At 36.5% G+C, this 14,514-nt stretch overlaps 1 protein-coding gene across 15 annotated transcripts in view; it reads right to left on the minus strand.

Moving 5' to 3' along the window:
- Nucleotides 1-14,514, minus strand: part of UBE3A (ubiquitin protein ligase E3A) — a 53,712-nt gene that overhangs the window by 17,084 nt on the left and 22,114 nt on the right. For all 15 annotated transcript variants that reach the window (XM_071746449.1, XM_071746346.1, XM_071746334.1 and 12 more), the window contains 2 exons: nucleotides 5,855-6,165; nucleotides 882-2,137 (listed from right to left, as the gene is read on the minus strand). In XM_071746449.1, the coding sequence (XP_071602550.1) occupies nucleotides 882-2,137; nucleotides 5,855-6,050 (1,452 nt within the window). In that variant the 5' untranslated portion in view covers nucleotides 6,051-6,165. The remainder of the gene's footprint in view (nucleotides 1-881; nucleotides 2,138-5,854; nucleotides 6,166-14,514) is intronic.

The raw sequence follows: 14,514 nt of genomic DNA on the forward strand, positions 1-14,514 counted from the left end.
ATGGATGTAAAGGTACAGTACTGTCCCCTCCCTTTTTTCCCTATTTATGTATCCAACGCTGAACAGTGAAGGAAATAATCTCTTTACATTCGTGAGACATAACTGGAAAGAACTGTCTGATGGGTAGTGAAATTAAAAAGTGTAGTCTTCAATTAGAAAAACTGGTACACAATTGGCTTTCATCTCAAAGCAAAATGTTTACAGACAGAAGCCATTTCTGCACTGCAATTTTATTTTTCTTATTGGTACCCGAGACAAAGATTTTCTCTGATAAGCCGTAATACGACCAGTTCTCATGAAGCAGCCAACCCATCTGGAAATTCAGCAGGATAGAGAAAAAAAAAAAAAAAAATCAATGTGAGAGCTCATTTAGGGCTCTCTCAATTGATCTTCAGCAGCAGTTAAAGTCATCAAATCTAACTAGAAGTAAAAGCTGGGTTGAGAGGCAAAAAGAGGTTCCTTCCCCAGAGAGGAAGTGTTCTCCAAACACCTGACTGGCTCTTAAGTAACAAGCCACGGTTAAATTTAAAATTTTGCAAATGTTGTGACTGAATAACAGAACACAGAAAAATGACCTTCTGAAATAAATACATAAATGAAAACCAGTGCAGAATCTGTTAATGGGGAATAAAAACCATTTGACACTTCAAAACACCCAAGTCTGCAACCACTCTGAGCAGAAGCGGTCCTGCCTAACGTACCAATCTTCAGCAGAATGCTCAGAATTCAAACTTAATACGGGAAAGCTATTTTGAGTTTTTTTCTAGAGGAAATTAGTACATAAACCACTGCACTCAGTCCTTTCCAATTACTCAAAAGCCCATGTAGCTTGCACCAGTCAGAACCCACAAACCTAAGTTCCATGTTGCTTTGTAACTTACCCGTACGAGCGCGTCATCTATGATGTGATCACGTCTCACTTTCAGCCTCAAGTAAGGGTTGAGCTGCTGTCCTTGAACTAAGCTGTAGAGCACAGTTATGCGCCTTTCACTGTACATCCGGATCCTATTGTCATAATACAATCCCAGGTTCTTGGTGACAGCATTCAATATGAAGGGACAGGTCATAAAAGAGAATTTGTTTTCTGTTTCTACTTTGAAGAAAGTGTAGTCTTTGTCCATTTCTAGAACATCATTCAGTGGTTCATTAATAAATTCTTCAAAAGGGATAAGTGGTTTTCTGCAGTCTATAGTTTTAACACCAAGTTCAGTTTCCAGTGGGTCCACTCGAGGACCTTTTTTATTTCTTCTTTCCTCACCCAACAGCTCTTGAAGAGTTAGTTCACTTGATTCTGGGATGGGTTCTTCGTCTTCCTCTTCGTTATGATCTGTATCCACATCCCCTCCTACTACATTTGCATAGTAAACCATTTTCAAGCACTTTGAAGCAGCAACAACAGCATCATCATCATTCACTAGGTTACGACTATTGAACTCATTGCTTATGACTTTGTAAGTAATAAGCTGCTGAAATGTTTCCATCATTCTCCGAATTTGGTCTGCTCTGTACTTAGACCACAATCTGACCAGTTTTGCTTGAGCTGCAAGGGGTAGTTTGCTCATTGCTTTGCAAAACAATGGGAGAGCCATTTCCAGATATTCTGGGCTATGAAGATTGCCATTCTCCATAACAATTATAAACAAATTCAGATAGTTAGGATCCCGAGAGTACACATTATGGTAAGTCAAGTCACATTCCACATTAGGTGACAAGTACACAAGTGCATTTAAAAAGGCAGTTTCTATTTTTTCATTAGAAAGTAATCTATCATAGACCCGTCTGACTGCTTCAATATCTACAGATACTTCATCCGGACCTAGTTTTTGGAGGTTATTATCTCCTTGTGTGTTATCACCTATTCTTGACGATGAAGATGATGATGCGCCTGAATCTTCTTCCATAGCAGCAGCCGAACAGGCAGCTTTTTCCTTTTCATCTTCATCTTTGTCTTCATCCTTTCCTTGAAGAGACTTGAGCTCCTCCTTGGTGTGCTGCTTGGCTTTTCGGAAACTCTGCACCAGTGCTTCAGCACTAGAAAATACTCTTCCTATCACCCGGATTAAAGGGGAATAATCCTCTTTCTCTCGACATAGTTCAAGAATTTCATATATCTTGTCTTCTGTTAGAAAAGTCACATCTATAAAAAGATAAAGGTTAAATTTTATTCAGATAAAACTAAAATTTCTTCTACTGAAGAAATCTCTATCATCATTAACACTATATAAGAAACAGTGTCAAATGCTGGGTAAATACAATGCACTTTACAGTTTCATTAGCATGAAGAATCACTATTTAATTTACTACGATTTTGTAAAATATTTATTTGGAGAACATGCTAAATGGTAAAACTGTTTTGCAGCCAATGAGTTACGTTTGGTAGTTAACAGTACTGTAGTATCTAAACAAGAGCAACTACATCAATCAATAAGGTGTTTAAACTTTAAAAGACTTAATTATTAATGCTGAGTGACAATACCCTCCTATCTAAATCCGCTCAGTAAATGAGCAAGTCATTAAATTAACAAAAACTAAACTATAAACCTCTTCAAACATTCTACATGCATATGGACTTCACACACTTCCTTAAAAACAGATCTTGAAGATTCAATACTTTGTTTCTGTGAATACTGATTGGAATATATGATTGCTTATTTCTATTTTCATGCTTTCTGCAACTGTTTTTATATTAAGCCATTGCTTGAAAATCCTCCCAAAAAAGCACAATACATGCTCAGTAATTTATGCTGCCTTTTAAATTAGACACAGTTGGGCATTTGGGTTATTTGTTAAGCCTGACTGAAATAAGCAACTTCAAGTACACTCATCAACATTCTATTCAGATGAATGAGCTGGTTTACACACATCATCTGCATGGGCTCAAAACACCTGTCTGCCACCTCCCCCCCAAACTCCCAATATGAAATGAGTAATTTGGTGGTCTGTGTTATTTGAAATCTTCCTCTTGGGAGAAGGAGAAAACATTATTTATAGCTTTTTATTTCTCAAACAAAACCCACAGATGCTTTCACACCAGGTGATGATTTAGGATTACATGATCAGACCCTGAAAAGCAGTTCTAGTTTAAGCAGATTCTTCTGAACCAACACATAATTTAGAACTAAAACTCAGTCTTTTCAATTGCACCTCTAGAGATCTAAAAAACATCACAGCACTACAGTCCCCAATAGTGCTAGAACTACCTCTGCAGAAAGGAGGAAGCATATTATTTTGATAAAGATAGTTAAATGTTAAACTTTTTGAAATGTGATTGCCTTGACCACCATTCATTCCAAGCAGTCACTAAATGAAAAATACAAATTAAATAATGCAAAGATAGACAACATATTGATTTTTGCAGAGCCTCAAGCCATCCTTAGAGCATGTACAACACAGGAAAGATTAAGCTTATGTCATGCTACTGAGGTTGACTTCCAGCCAATCTGAAGACAAATGAAAAAGCTTCAAAACTAAAATCCACCCTGTTAAGACAACAACAGCATTGAAAATATTACGAAAGGATCCAAGCTTAGTGCAACACTTCCTATTTTTATCTGCAGTAGTGCAAAAACAAGCTTGCCTAAAAAAAATTTAATTGCTGATACAGATACTGTTCCACACCATAGCTCCTCAAAATGAGGACCACAGACTCAAGTTCACCGACTCTGCACTGCAGAGTCATAGCACAAAAATTACCAGCACTGGTTGATGATTTAACAATATAAAACATTTCAGATTTCCTTACCTACAACAGCAATTTCTAGTCATTCTTTTAAAGGCTTTAGTATCTCAGGAACTTCTCATGTGATATTTCTAGTTAAAATACTTAGTATTACCATCAACAGTTTCAAGACAATTTGAAAGTCATATCCTATGACTAACTGAGCTACCATATCTGCCCCATTTTGACTTGACAGCAGTAAGAACAGCTAGAGATCAAAAAAAAAACAATAATGAAGCTTTCTTCTAACTCAAGACAATTTCAGCTGACTTGTGTCTGAGTGTGTTTCACATGCCTTTGCTCCTCAAGTAATACAGCAAAGTAAACATACCTCCTCCCAGACCCTGTTTTCAGTAATGTTCCATGACATATTTGTACATGAATTCAAGCTTTAGAAGTGATCCTTGTCAGTGAAAAAAGACCGTATGAGATCTATATATATTGCAAACAACAGACTCTCTACTTAGCAGACATTAATTGTCTTGTCATTATTTCTTACTGAAGCTTTGTTTTAACTGGGAGATCACTGTATGACAACTGACCTCTTCTGTTTCCAATTTATTGCTCTGTAAATCACAGTTGAAAAGAGCTCCCAAGGTAATTATACCACTGATTTTGAAAAGTTTGTCTCTATATATAGACTACACTTGTAATCCATGCTTTTTGTAAATTTCCTTCCTCCTTCTGGACTGTCATCTAAGATATTACTGAGATGCCACCAATGGCCTTCAGATATATTTTTCCTTAAAGGTAACAGTCTTAAGGCTTAGCACTACAGAGAAGTAACTTAAATCATTCTGAAGGGTATTTATTTAAATTAATTTAGAACTTGCAATCCTATGTCAAGCATAAAAGCCAGCTGCACATCTTTTTTCCCTGGCTTTCTTAAACTGCACTTTTCCCAATTACAATTACTGTTGCTGTAGATGGATCTTAAAAAAATTTCAGAGTGCAAGATTCTTCAGATATCATCTAATTCCAAAGGTAACTAAGAGTCACAGATGGGCTTTAAGAGCACATTAACACTCTCTGTCCATACTGCTGCAAAGACAATTCAATATTTGTGATGTTGCAACAGGTGCTTTGTGCAACAGCTTATCTCTGGAGATAGGCTGAGGAGACTCAGATTTCTATCTTGGGGAGAGAGGATGGTAGGGCTGGAGAGAAGAAGGAAAATTTTGCACATGCACACCACCATTATAAACACACAAAACCAAAGGACAAATCACAAAACAGACCTAATGTGCCTCTTGCTCATCTAGCACTACACACTGTGTCCCCCCTTAGCCTCTCTCTCTGCTGTTTGCCTCTTGGCTTGCTCAGATCACAAATGCTTTGGGGACAAATTTATTCTACACTGATGCAGTCTTGGCTGGAGCATACTGGGCCCCTTATAAAACAGTACTATGTTTTGTTGTTGGTTATGTAGGGCTTTTTAATTCTTTGCTGTGAACAGTTTGCCTTTATTTAGCTAAAGTGAATGAATCTGAACTTCTATGTTTATACCACTTACTACAACAATACTTACCCAAGGTCTATGCAAAGGTTAATGACTTGGATTTCATTTAGCTTGTCAATTCTGTTTGCACCACAGGTTTTGGCAACAACTAAAATTATTCTTGTAGTATCTATTTCCTATTCTAGAGAGTTTGAAAAGCTAAACAGAAGTTAGGGAAGACATTCAGAACAGTATTACATTTTCATACACTGGCTTAGTAATCACTTTCCTTAAACTTTAAGCTTGGCAGATTTATTCATCTGTTAAATTCCTAAACACAGAGTCTGGAATTAGTTAAAGTGTAACTTTTATAAATTGTTAGCTACAGAAGAGTTAACAAAATTTTCAAAACTAAAGCAGACATACAGCAGAAATTATACTCTCCCTATCTGCAAAACCAGTAAAACTCAGAAACCAACAAATGCACATGGATTTTAAGAGATGTGGTAAAGATTCAGATTTGGAATCTGTGTTCAACATTAATCCAGCCATTTTTCAGAATCCATAGTAAAATGTTTGATTGCTCAATATCGTATTTTACTTGAATAAGCAGAACACCACCCGGATGAATTCTGTAGGCTTATACTCATACATATTAGAAGTACTTTATTTTAGGAAATTCTAAATTAAAATCTTACCTTTAAAGTCATCTCTTGGGCCTTGCATCTCTTTCTTGTTCATTTTTCTGTCAGTGCAGGAATTATTATGGGCACCTTTGGAATTGTTTTCTAGGTAAGCTGAGCTCGTTCCTTTCTTGGAGGGATGAGGATCACAGAGTTTTGCATTAATCTTATAAAGCTCGAGGGCCTTAATGGCTGCTGCATTGTTATCCATACGGAGAAAAGTTGGACAGGAAGCACAAAATTCATTCGTGCAGGCTTCATTTCCACAGCCCTCAGTTAACTGGTGGTAGTAGCGCTCTATTAGATGCTTTGCAGCTGCTCGCTTCCTGTAGCAAACATTCAAACAGTAAGTACAAGGATTAGTAGAGCTTTCACATACAAAGCTCATTCGAAAGCATCAGCAAGGCAGAGATTAGTCAGGCACTGAAACACAAGATTTCTGTGTCAGAGAGGACACATCAGGAGATTTTTTAATTTTTTTTTTTAAATGGAGGATTCTCATCTTGACAAATGAAAATATATTTAACACATGATTTAATTTGGGGGTCCTAAGTAAGTGAAAGGCAAATCCTATTAATGCACATTTTTCACCTTTACGTTCTAGTTATACAGCAGACAAAATCTTGTTCAGTTCTGAAAAATCTCGGTTGCCACTGAAAAAGAGAGCAATTTGGGTATAAAGCAAGGCTGCAAGTGAAACAGAATTGTTTCTCATATAAGTGATTGAGTCTGATGTATAGTACTGAGGTGTGGTTGACACTGACAGAGGGAAATTGGCATGAAATACCAATGAGCCAGGCATTTATTTAGTAATATTATCAATACTACATCAACAGAAGATTAACTCTTTAATATCTAAACAATTTTTTAAACAAGATTGCAGATAACCAAGTTATCAGATATTTAATCTACTTAAATGTGCAGGAAAAATACCTGTTGGTTAATTACACTGATTACAAAACCATGATTACAGATGAGCTCAAGCTTGAATATCTCTCTCCTCAGCTTAATAAGGCAAAAGGTTACTTAAAGCTACTTGCGAAATCTTCCCTTTTCTCCTGCAATTATATGTGGCAAGCATGTATTTTGAAGACTTAAAACTGTATTGCTATAGAAGTCAATATGCTCAGCACTATATATACACACACACAAACATATGAAAATTTAACTGGCCAACTGTAACAACATCACAGACCTTCACGGAAACACGTAAATGGTAAAGAAATCACTGGAAAGCTGCAGGAAATTGGGACAGAAGCAGCTCCATGCACCACCAAGAGCACCATTATTTGACCACTTTTTGGAAAGAAACCCCCAAAACTTCACTTCATTCAAGAAAACAAGTTATTAATGAAAAATATCAACTATGAAGCATTTAAAGTATTTTCATTAGGTGTAACATGCAGGCTTTTTATCTAACTTTTGTGACACAGTACTAAAAAGATAAGAACATAGGAAGTAAGATTTTAATCAGAAATTGTGATATTAACTTTGAGCTGCCTTTTCCCATGTTGATGCATGCACACATTCTGCATAGCACAAGCACTTGAGAATTTAAGTGGTAGACCCACTGGTACTACTCATCACATGCTGCACCCAGCTGTTAATACGGGCTGGATAAGTATCAAAGTTTCAATGCAGCTGCTTCAGAAGAGAAAAGCAATTATAAAGGTGTATAATATTCAGGAGTAACACCTTTGCTGGTTGCTTTTCACCCTTCAAGGTCTCATGATCCTAGAGGAGAAAATATTTCTTACAAAGAAAACCATTACCACAATGTCTACCTGACCTTCCATATGCCCCAGTGCATTCCAAGACAAAAAATGGAAGAGAAAGGTTTTCCTGGCACTTTGAGATGGGGTGGAAGACCATAAAAAATAATTAAGCGGCATCAGCAATACCATCAAAACAGCTACTGCATAAACAAACAAAAAAAAAATAGCTCTATCTTGATGCAAAGAGAGAGTTCTAGCCCTTTCAATTTGTATATGAAGTCTTAGGAAAACCTGCCTCACAACATAGAGAAAAAAAAAAGTTTTTTGATCTTCTCTTTCATACTTCAGCTTTCAGTATAGAGGTTTTAAAAAAACAAAACACTGTTTTAATACAGCTTAGACCACTACATGATTTCACAGACATCTATTTCTGAATGCCAAGATTCTGCACTTTAATCATTCTTGACTTTCAATCATTCCAAACCTTCAGATTTAGAATATGAAATACTGTCATTTGTAAGCAGGTATGTATATAATGTGAAAGCTTTTATTTGTGAATATTGAATTTTTACACCTGAGCATGGCTACCTGTCTCACCAACATGCTGCTTCTGCACTTCTATGCATTCCCTTGATGTCTTCATGAAAGGTCTTTCCAACTCAAGTTGAAACTTACTGTTCCTTAAATTTTCCTCCCTCTCCCACTGACCATGTTTTCCACAGAGCACACAAAGTTTATTTCATATATGCATCATTTTAACTCTATCCTTCCTCACTGCCTCTTCCTTCCATCCATCTTATTTCACTGCTGCAATCTACACGCAGACCACAAGTTTTTTTGCATTAATTTTCTGACCTGGGTAATACATCTACAAATCTTATAAGGACTACTTCTCACAGCTGTCCTAAGTGTATGTAGATAAAGTGTGTATGTATTTATTTACCTAAATCACCTGGAGCTGTTACTGAGACTGAATATATAGTGAATAAAGGAACTGTTTTCAAACTGGAGATACATCAGAGGCACACAAACCTTTCTAGCCAAGGTAACATATAGTCTGAGTAACAGCATTTCAATGAATAAACACTGATACATTAACAACACATCTTATGATATTAATGCTCCATTTCAATCAAGTCATAGCTGAGATGCCAGGAGACAAAGCTAAGTGCAGACTCGTCTCTGACAGTTAACTTCTGAAGGACTCGAGATTTTTCCGGTATTTAGCTACTGATTACTTCTCAAACTGTGCCACGCAGACACTAAGGCTGTACACTTTCATTTTGAGTCATGGCCACAGACTCAAGTCCTGTGAAATTCTATTAGAGACAGAAGGTTCAACTGAGAGTAAGCTTTAATTTTTTTTTTTTTTTTTTTTGAATCCTCCATGGAAGAAAACACTACAATATAAAACAGTAATAGCATACAACGGTATTTAAATTTCCCCCCACTTATACACAGTGGCTCTTTTGCAGATTTTTTACATAGCCTCTGGTAAATTAAGTAAATACAAAAGGTGGAAGCCTAAAGTGAGGATACAGATCTAAGAAGGTAAAACAGAATGTACTGAGCCTTCCTCAAGAGCTACCCATACTGAGTCCATCCATGAAAGCGCTTACAGAGGCTGCAGTTCTGAGAAAGTCAATGTCTGACACTGCAGAACAAGACAGTAAGATATTACAGACCACATTCCTACTGGGGTACTTGAGCAATTACTGTCACTGTCCAGTGCCAACAGCCAAAATTTCCTGTATTATTCAGGAAAAAAAAAATGCAGGCTACCTTCTGTGGCCTCCGAAGGTGAAAACTCGATTTCTTTCTATATTCCCTTGCTTATTTAATATGCAGAAAAAAATTTAAGTTCTTAGCCTGAGGTGTTCAAACTGGTTTATCAAGTGAGGTAACACAAAACCTCCCTCTATTCTTGGCTTACACCAAGCAGTGAAGACTGCAGTTCCCTTTATGTTCCTATGCAGAGATCTAGTGAAGAGTGACTGGTCCTATGCTGCACATCAGCATACAGACACTTCCTAGGGCAGCTAAGGTTGCAGTGACTGCCTTGCATGTAGGTTTGCAAAGACTCACACTGTTGTTACTCATCCAGATATGAAACTGCACTGATGTGGCTGCTGCTGTAAACATTTCTCAGACGTATCACCAGACATATCCCTAAGGATTAAGGATAACTTCCACCATACTGGGCCTTGCATATAATCTCAAAGAAGATGCACACTAAAGTGAGGAGGAGAGGCACCTAAAATAGAAGTCATCTTCCTTCCCCCAAATCATCCAATTTTGCAAGCACATTTTTCTGTTTAAAAATATATCAGTATTCACTGACCTAAGTTTTCAGTACTTAAACAACTTTACACTTTTTAATAACCACTTTGTGTTTGTGATTTAGATGGAGTATCACTAGATACATGCACCGCTGAGACACTGCGCTTCTAGATAGGTGCCCTAAGTTGCATTTTCAGCTGTAAAGTAATTTTTGAATGTCTAAAACACACCAAAAAAGGGATTGAATGCACTGGTTCAAATGTTTCTAGGTAACAGCATCTAATTTGCATTTCCTAAATATCTTAAACCAAATATAGAGAAAATTCATATAAAAGAAACACTTGTGACCAAAAAAAAAAAAAAAAAAAAAAAAAATTAAAAAATCAGATCTTTAAACTTGTAAGGAACTTTAGAAAAATTTGAAGCATACAATCCTTCAGGGAAAAGAATTTTCACCCGCTTCAAAACTTGCCTGAATTTTAAAATATCTGCATAAGTGCAGCATTACCTAAATTTCAGAAATATGTATGACAGTTTCACACTTGTCTGGAACTATAAGATTGAAATGACATATTTCTCAATAGTTTCAGTTTGGGATACAAATTATTTCTACACATAAGTCTCACATTGCTCCAAGATGGCCAGTTTTAGTAAGTGGAAATTCACAATGTTATATTTTAACAAAACTGTTAGGAATTCAGAAATCCCAAAAATGCTCAGAGGCTATTTTTATTAGTGAAAAAAACCCCAACCCTAAAAAAGTATTAGTGTACACCAAAACTAGTGGAAAATTTATGTTTTGATTTTGGATAGGAAAAAAAAAAAAAAAAGGCCAGGCTTTGTAGCCCTAATAGTGAAATAACTTTCAGTGCATTTCTTAACATAAAGGAAAATAGAGATTGACACACCTGCAACAATTACACTAACCTGTGGAAACAAAATGACCAGCACATCAAAAGCTGTTCAAAGAAAAAAAGGTGTGAGTTATGGATGGACTTCTTTGTCAAGTTAAATACTGCTTGCTGAGAGTTTGTTTCAAACCTTGCATATTGATTGCCTGCTTCTATCTAGTTAGAGTGAGAACAGCAGTGCTAGAGAAGACAAGCTTCCAGTAAAAGCACTGCCCACACAGATCCTTTTGAAGTGGCCTGCACATCCCCTGCCAAATGGCTCCACCCGGATCTGGAGCCTATCCCTCTGTTCCAGAAGTGTTGTAACAGCTTTTGCCTGCCTCAGGCACTGGCACCCAAGCAAACACACATCTGCAAATGCACACAGAGCTCATGTTTTCCAGCCTCGTTCTTTCCAGTGTGGTGGGTCCCAATGCTGGGGTGCAGGACTGTGTATGAACTCCCTGGGAGCACACTGGCTTCACCTAAAAGGCCTCCTCCAGCACCATTTACTCCAGATCCTCTGTGCCTTTGGGAAACATCATGTGCCAACAAAGTCAGGCACAGCACTTCCTCAGGAAGGATAAATCAGAGAACAGAAGAGATGTCCTGGCTTTATGGAGCAATGCAGAAAGACAGCCAGAGAGAGGGTCAAGAACACAGTCACTATGTATCTCTTAATAATGTCTCACAGACAAATTACCTTGCTGACCTCATATTAGAGAAATATCCTTCATTACTGCCCTTTCCTCTTCAGGCTATTAGCTCCAGGACTCTACAGAAAATGTGAATCCACAGACCAAATGTTTTCATACCTTGGGTCCTATCTGTCCTTAAAAAGGCATGCAGTGCCCTGTCAGCTACGCAATTCCCTTCAGCATATTCCAACTAAAAAAACCCAGAGATGAATAATGCATCAATTATATACTGACTTCAAACCCAAGTGATTTCAGTAAAAATACTCATCTTTACCCATCCTTCCTCAATCCTCAAGCATTACAGGCCTTATGTCATTAAATAAGTGATTATGGGGAAACAATTATTAGGCAATTATTATAAGGAATCAACATATGTAAGGACTATAGGCATACTTGATTCTTTTAAATACTGTGCTCACATTTAGAGAATCAGAGCCTTTTGAAATGGCAGGGAGAACCATAGCATTTATTTTTTTAAAAAGCCCGTATATTTACCTAACTGCAAAGAAAAAAACAATTTACTACTGGAATAAACTTATTACTAAGTTTAGGAATGACTAAAAACCTACAGCACTTTTTGAACAATTTTGGTTTTCTTAATATTTTAAATAAAAAGTATACAGTCATCATCAGCTTACAAAGTAATATACTTACAAAGTATAATCACATCTAACTACAAAACATATTTCAACAGTTCTACAACTTTTGTTTTAAATTATCAAGTAAGTCGTCCTAAACTCAAATACTCTGTACTGGCTCTGAGGTCGTAAGACCAGCCTTTCTTTATTGGAAAGAAATAAAATAACAGGAACTTCACATACTTGCAGGAATTATTCAATCTGTGGTTTTTTTATTCAGGAAAAAACCAATATATTTTAGCAAATATTAAGCAAAATACAGATTCTTTAGTAACTTTTATGTTGCTTTCCATTGGTTAAACAAGGCCTTGCACTCAAGCAAGTACAATTAAACTTCACATTGTATTCTACTGAACAAGCTTAAATTTGTAAAGTATGGAATTTTTACACTGTACTACAATCAGCATCCCAATCAAGGAGAGGAGATTAGTACCAGCACTGAAGTGAAACAGCAAAAGATATAGACAGCAACTTGGAGGCACTGATTTCAAGTGTCTAGTTCTAGACTGCTGGAGTGCTTCTGTAGATGACATGGTAAGAGACAAAAATACTGCTGCAAGAAGATGACTGATCTTTTATGATCTCATTTTCAGAGATGAAAATCCTGATCTCCTACTCTCCTTGTACAGCTTGAAGAGGATCAGTAAGCCAAAGAGACAACCACACATCTCTATCAAAATTTGTAGAAAGACCAGAACACTTAAAGTTGAGTTTCCATGGTAGCACTTTGAGGATGCCTTCATTCTGCATGACACTGTCTGAGAAGAAGGACCGTGATCACACAGAAACTAAGTGCAAATAAAATGGATAATAAGACAGCTGAGTTTTCAGTTTAAGAACAGTAGCAGTTGTGGATTAGGCAGTTCCCAAGAGATGTATCTCATCCTTAAGCTTTTTGTGTGTCTTTAATTGGTAAATTTACAACATCCTCCAAGCTTCATGGGAACCAAGGTCTATAATACATTTGCCTCGGTTACATTTTCTACTTCAAAATCTGGAATTCCATTTCTTTCAAATCATTATAAAATTCAGTCAACTTATCTTACTGCACTTTTTCTTGGAAGCAAAGTTAAAATAGAACTTAATTGTAACTTAAAGAACTGCTAAGTTTAAGAAAGTAATATTTTTTTAGTTGAGTCAATGCAGTCTTATTAACTGATGAAGTCTCCTTAAGGGAATCACTGTCTGGCTAAATGATGTGTTTCAAGAGGCTCCAATAATTTTAAAATTCATCCTAGAAAGATCACAGTGCAATGCAGTACAAGGCTGCAGATATATGCAAGATCATTCTTACATCTTTTCCTTCCAAGAATAACAATAAAACAAGCAGCAAGTGCCAGAAAAATACCTGTTCATGGCAAGGCTTGATATAGAGGCCATGATTAGCATGTCCCACAGTTAGATTATGCAAATCCACTTTCAACTAGGAGGTGTTTTCAGCTATGAGGGAAGTAATTAAAGGCATTCTATGCCTACAAAGTACTAGAATGGCATCTGAAACTACGTATCATGATACATTAATTCTTATACAGTTACTATATATGCAATAGTTACAATTGTTTTTTCTGGTGTATTTTGAGGCTCCTGCAGATTATTATTGTGGTTTTTTGAAGGGAAACAAACCCCCCATCAAATCTACTCCACTGCAAAGTGTCTATACATCAGATATAACTGCAAGAACTCTTGAAATGGGGTGGTGTGTGTGTTCAATAAGTTCAATGATGTAAAAAAAGAGATAGAGGTTTGAAACTTGCAAAGCACCCCATCTCCCATCCTCAAACCAGAAAGATGAAAGCACAGAAAACCATCGTGGCAGAACACCCACACCTTTGACTCAATATTTGACAACATGCAACACACAGAGTGAAAATACATGAACTGATTAGAAGACAAGCTATTGTTAAACTATTAAAAATTATATAATTTAGTGCTAAAGATGTTTTAAGAAAGTTATACTAATTGAAGATGAAAATTAATGCAGACTTGTGACAGGAACAGACAAGATGCTGATTTTAAAATTTCAAAGATTTGAATGTTAAGGAAAAAAGAATCCTAACTCTGAGCTAGCACCTTGCATAGCGAGAGAGTTTGAAAGCTTGGGATAAGGAAGACTTATCCATGGAAAAATCTGATGCATAAATCTGAGTCAGTTGTTTCATTTACTTATTTAAATTCACACATGTTAAACATGTGACTGTGCTATTGGTACAAAGTTTCGCAACACAAAACACAGAAACAAATAAAGCAATTATATCAGCCAAGCAGAGTAAAAACAACCATTCATTGTGCAAATAACAAAATGCTTCCGTAAACCACCGCATTTACTAATGAATTACTCATGTAAATAATATAGTAACTATATTAGCTACACAGTAGGCTTGCAAGTCACAGTATATTATCCAGCCAGACATTGCACTTTATGTGGCAAGAGCAACTATGCAGCAGGATTGCAGA

Source organism: Heliangelus exortis, chromosome 1 (assembly GCF_036169615.1).
Source record: "Heliangelus exortis chromosome 1, bHelExo1.hap1, whole genome shotgun sequence".
Classification (NCBI taxonomy): Eukaryota; Metazoa; Chordata; class Aves; order Apodiformes; family Trochilidae; genus Heliangelus; species Heliangelus exortis.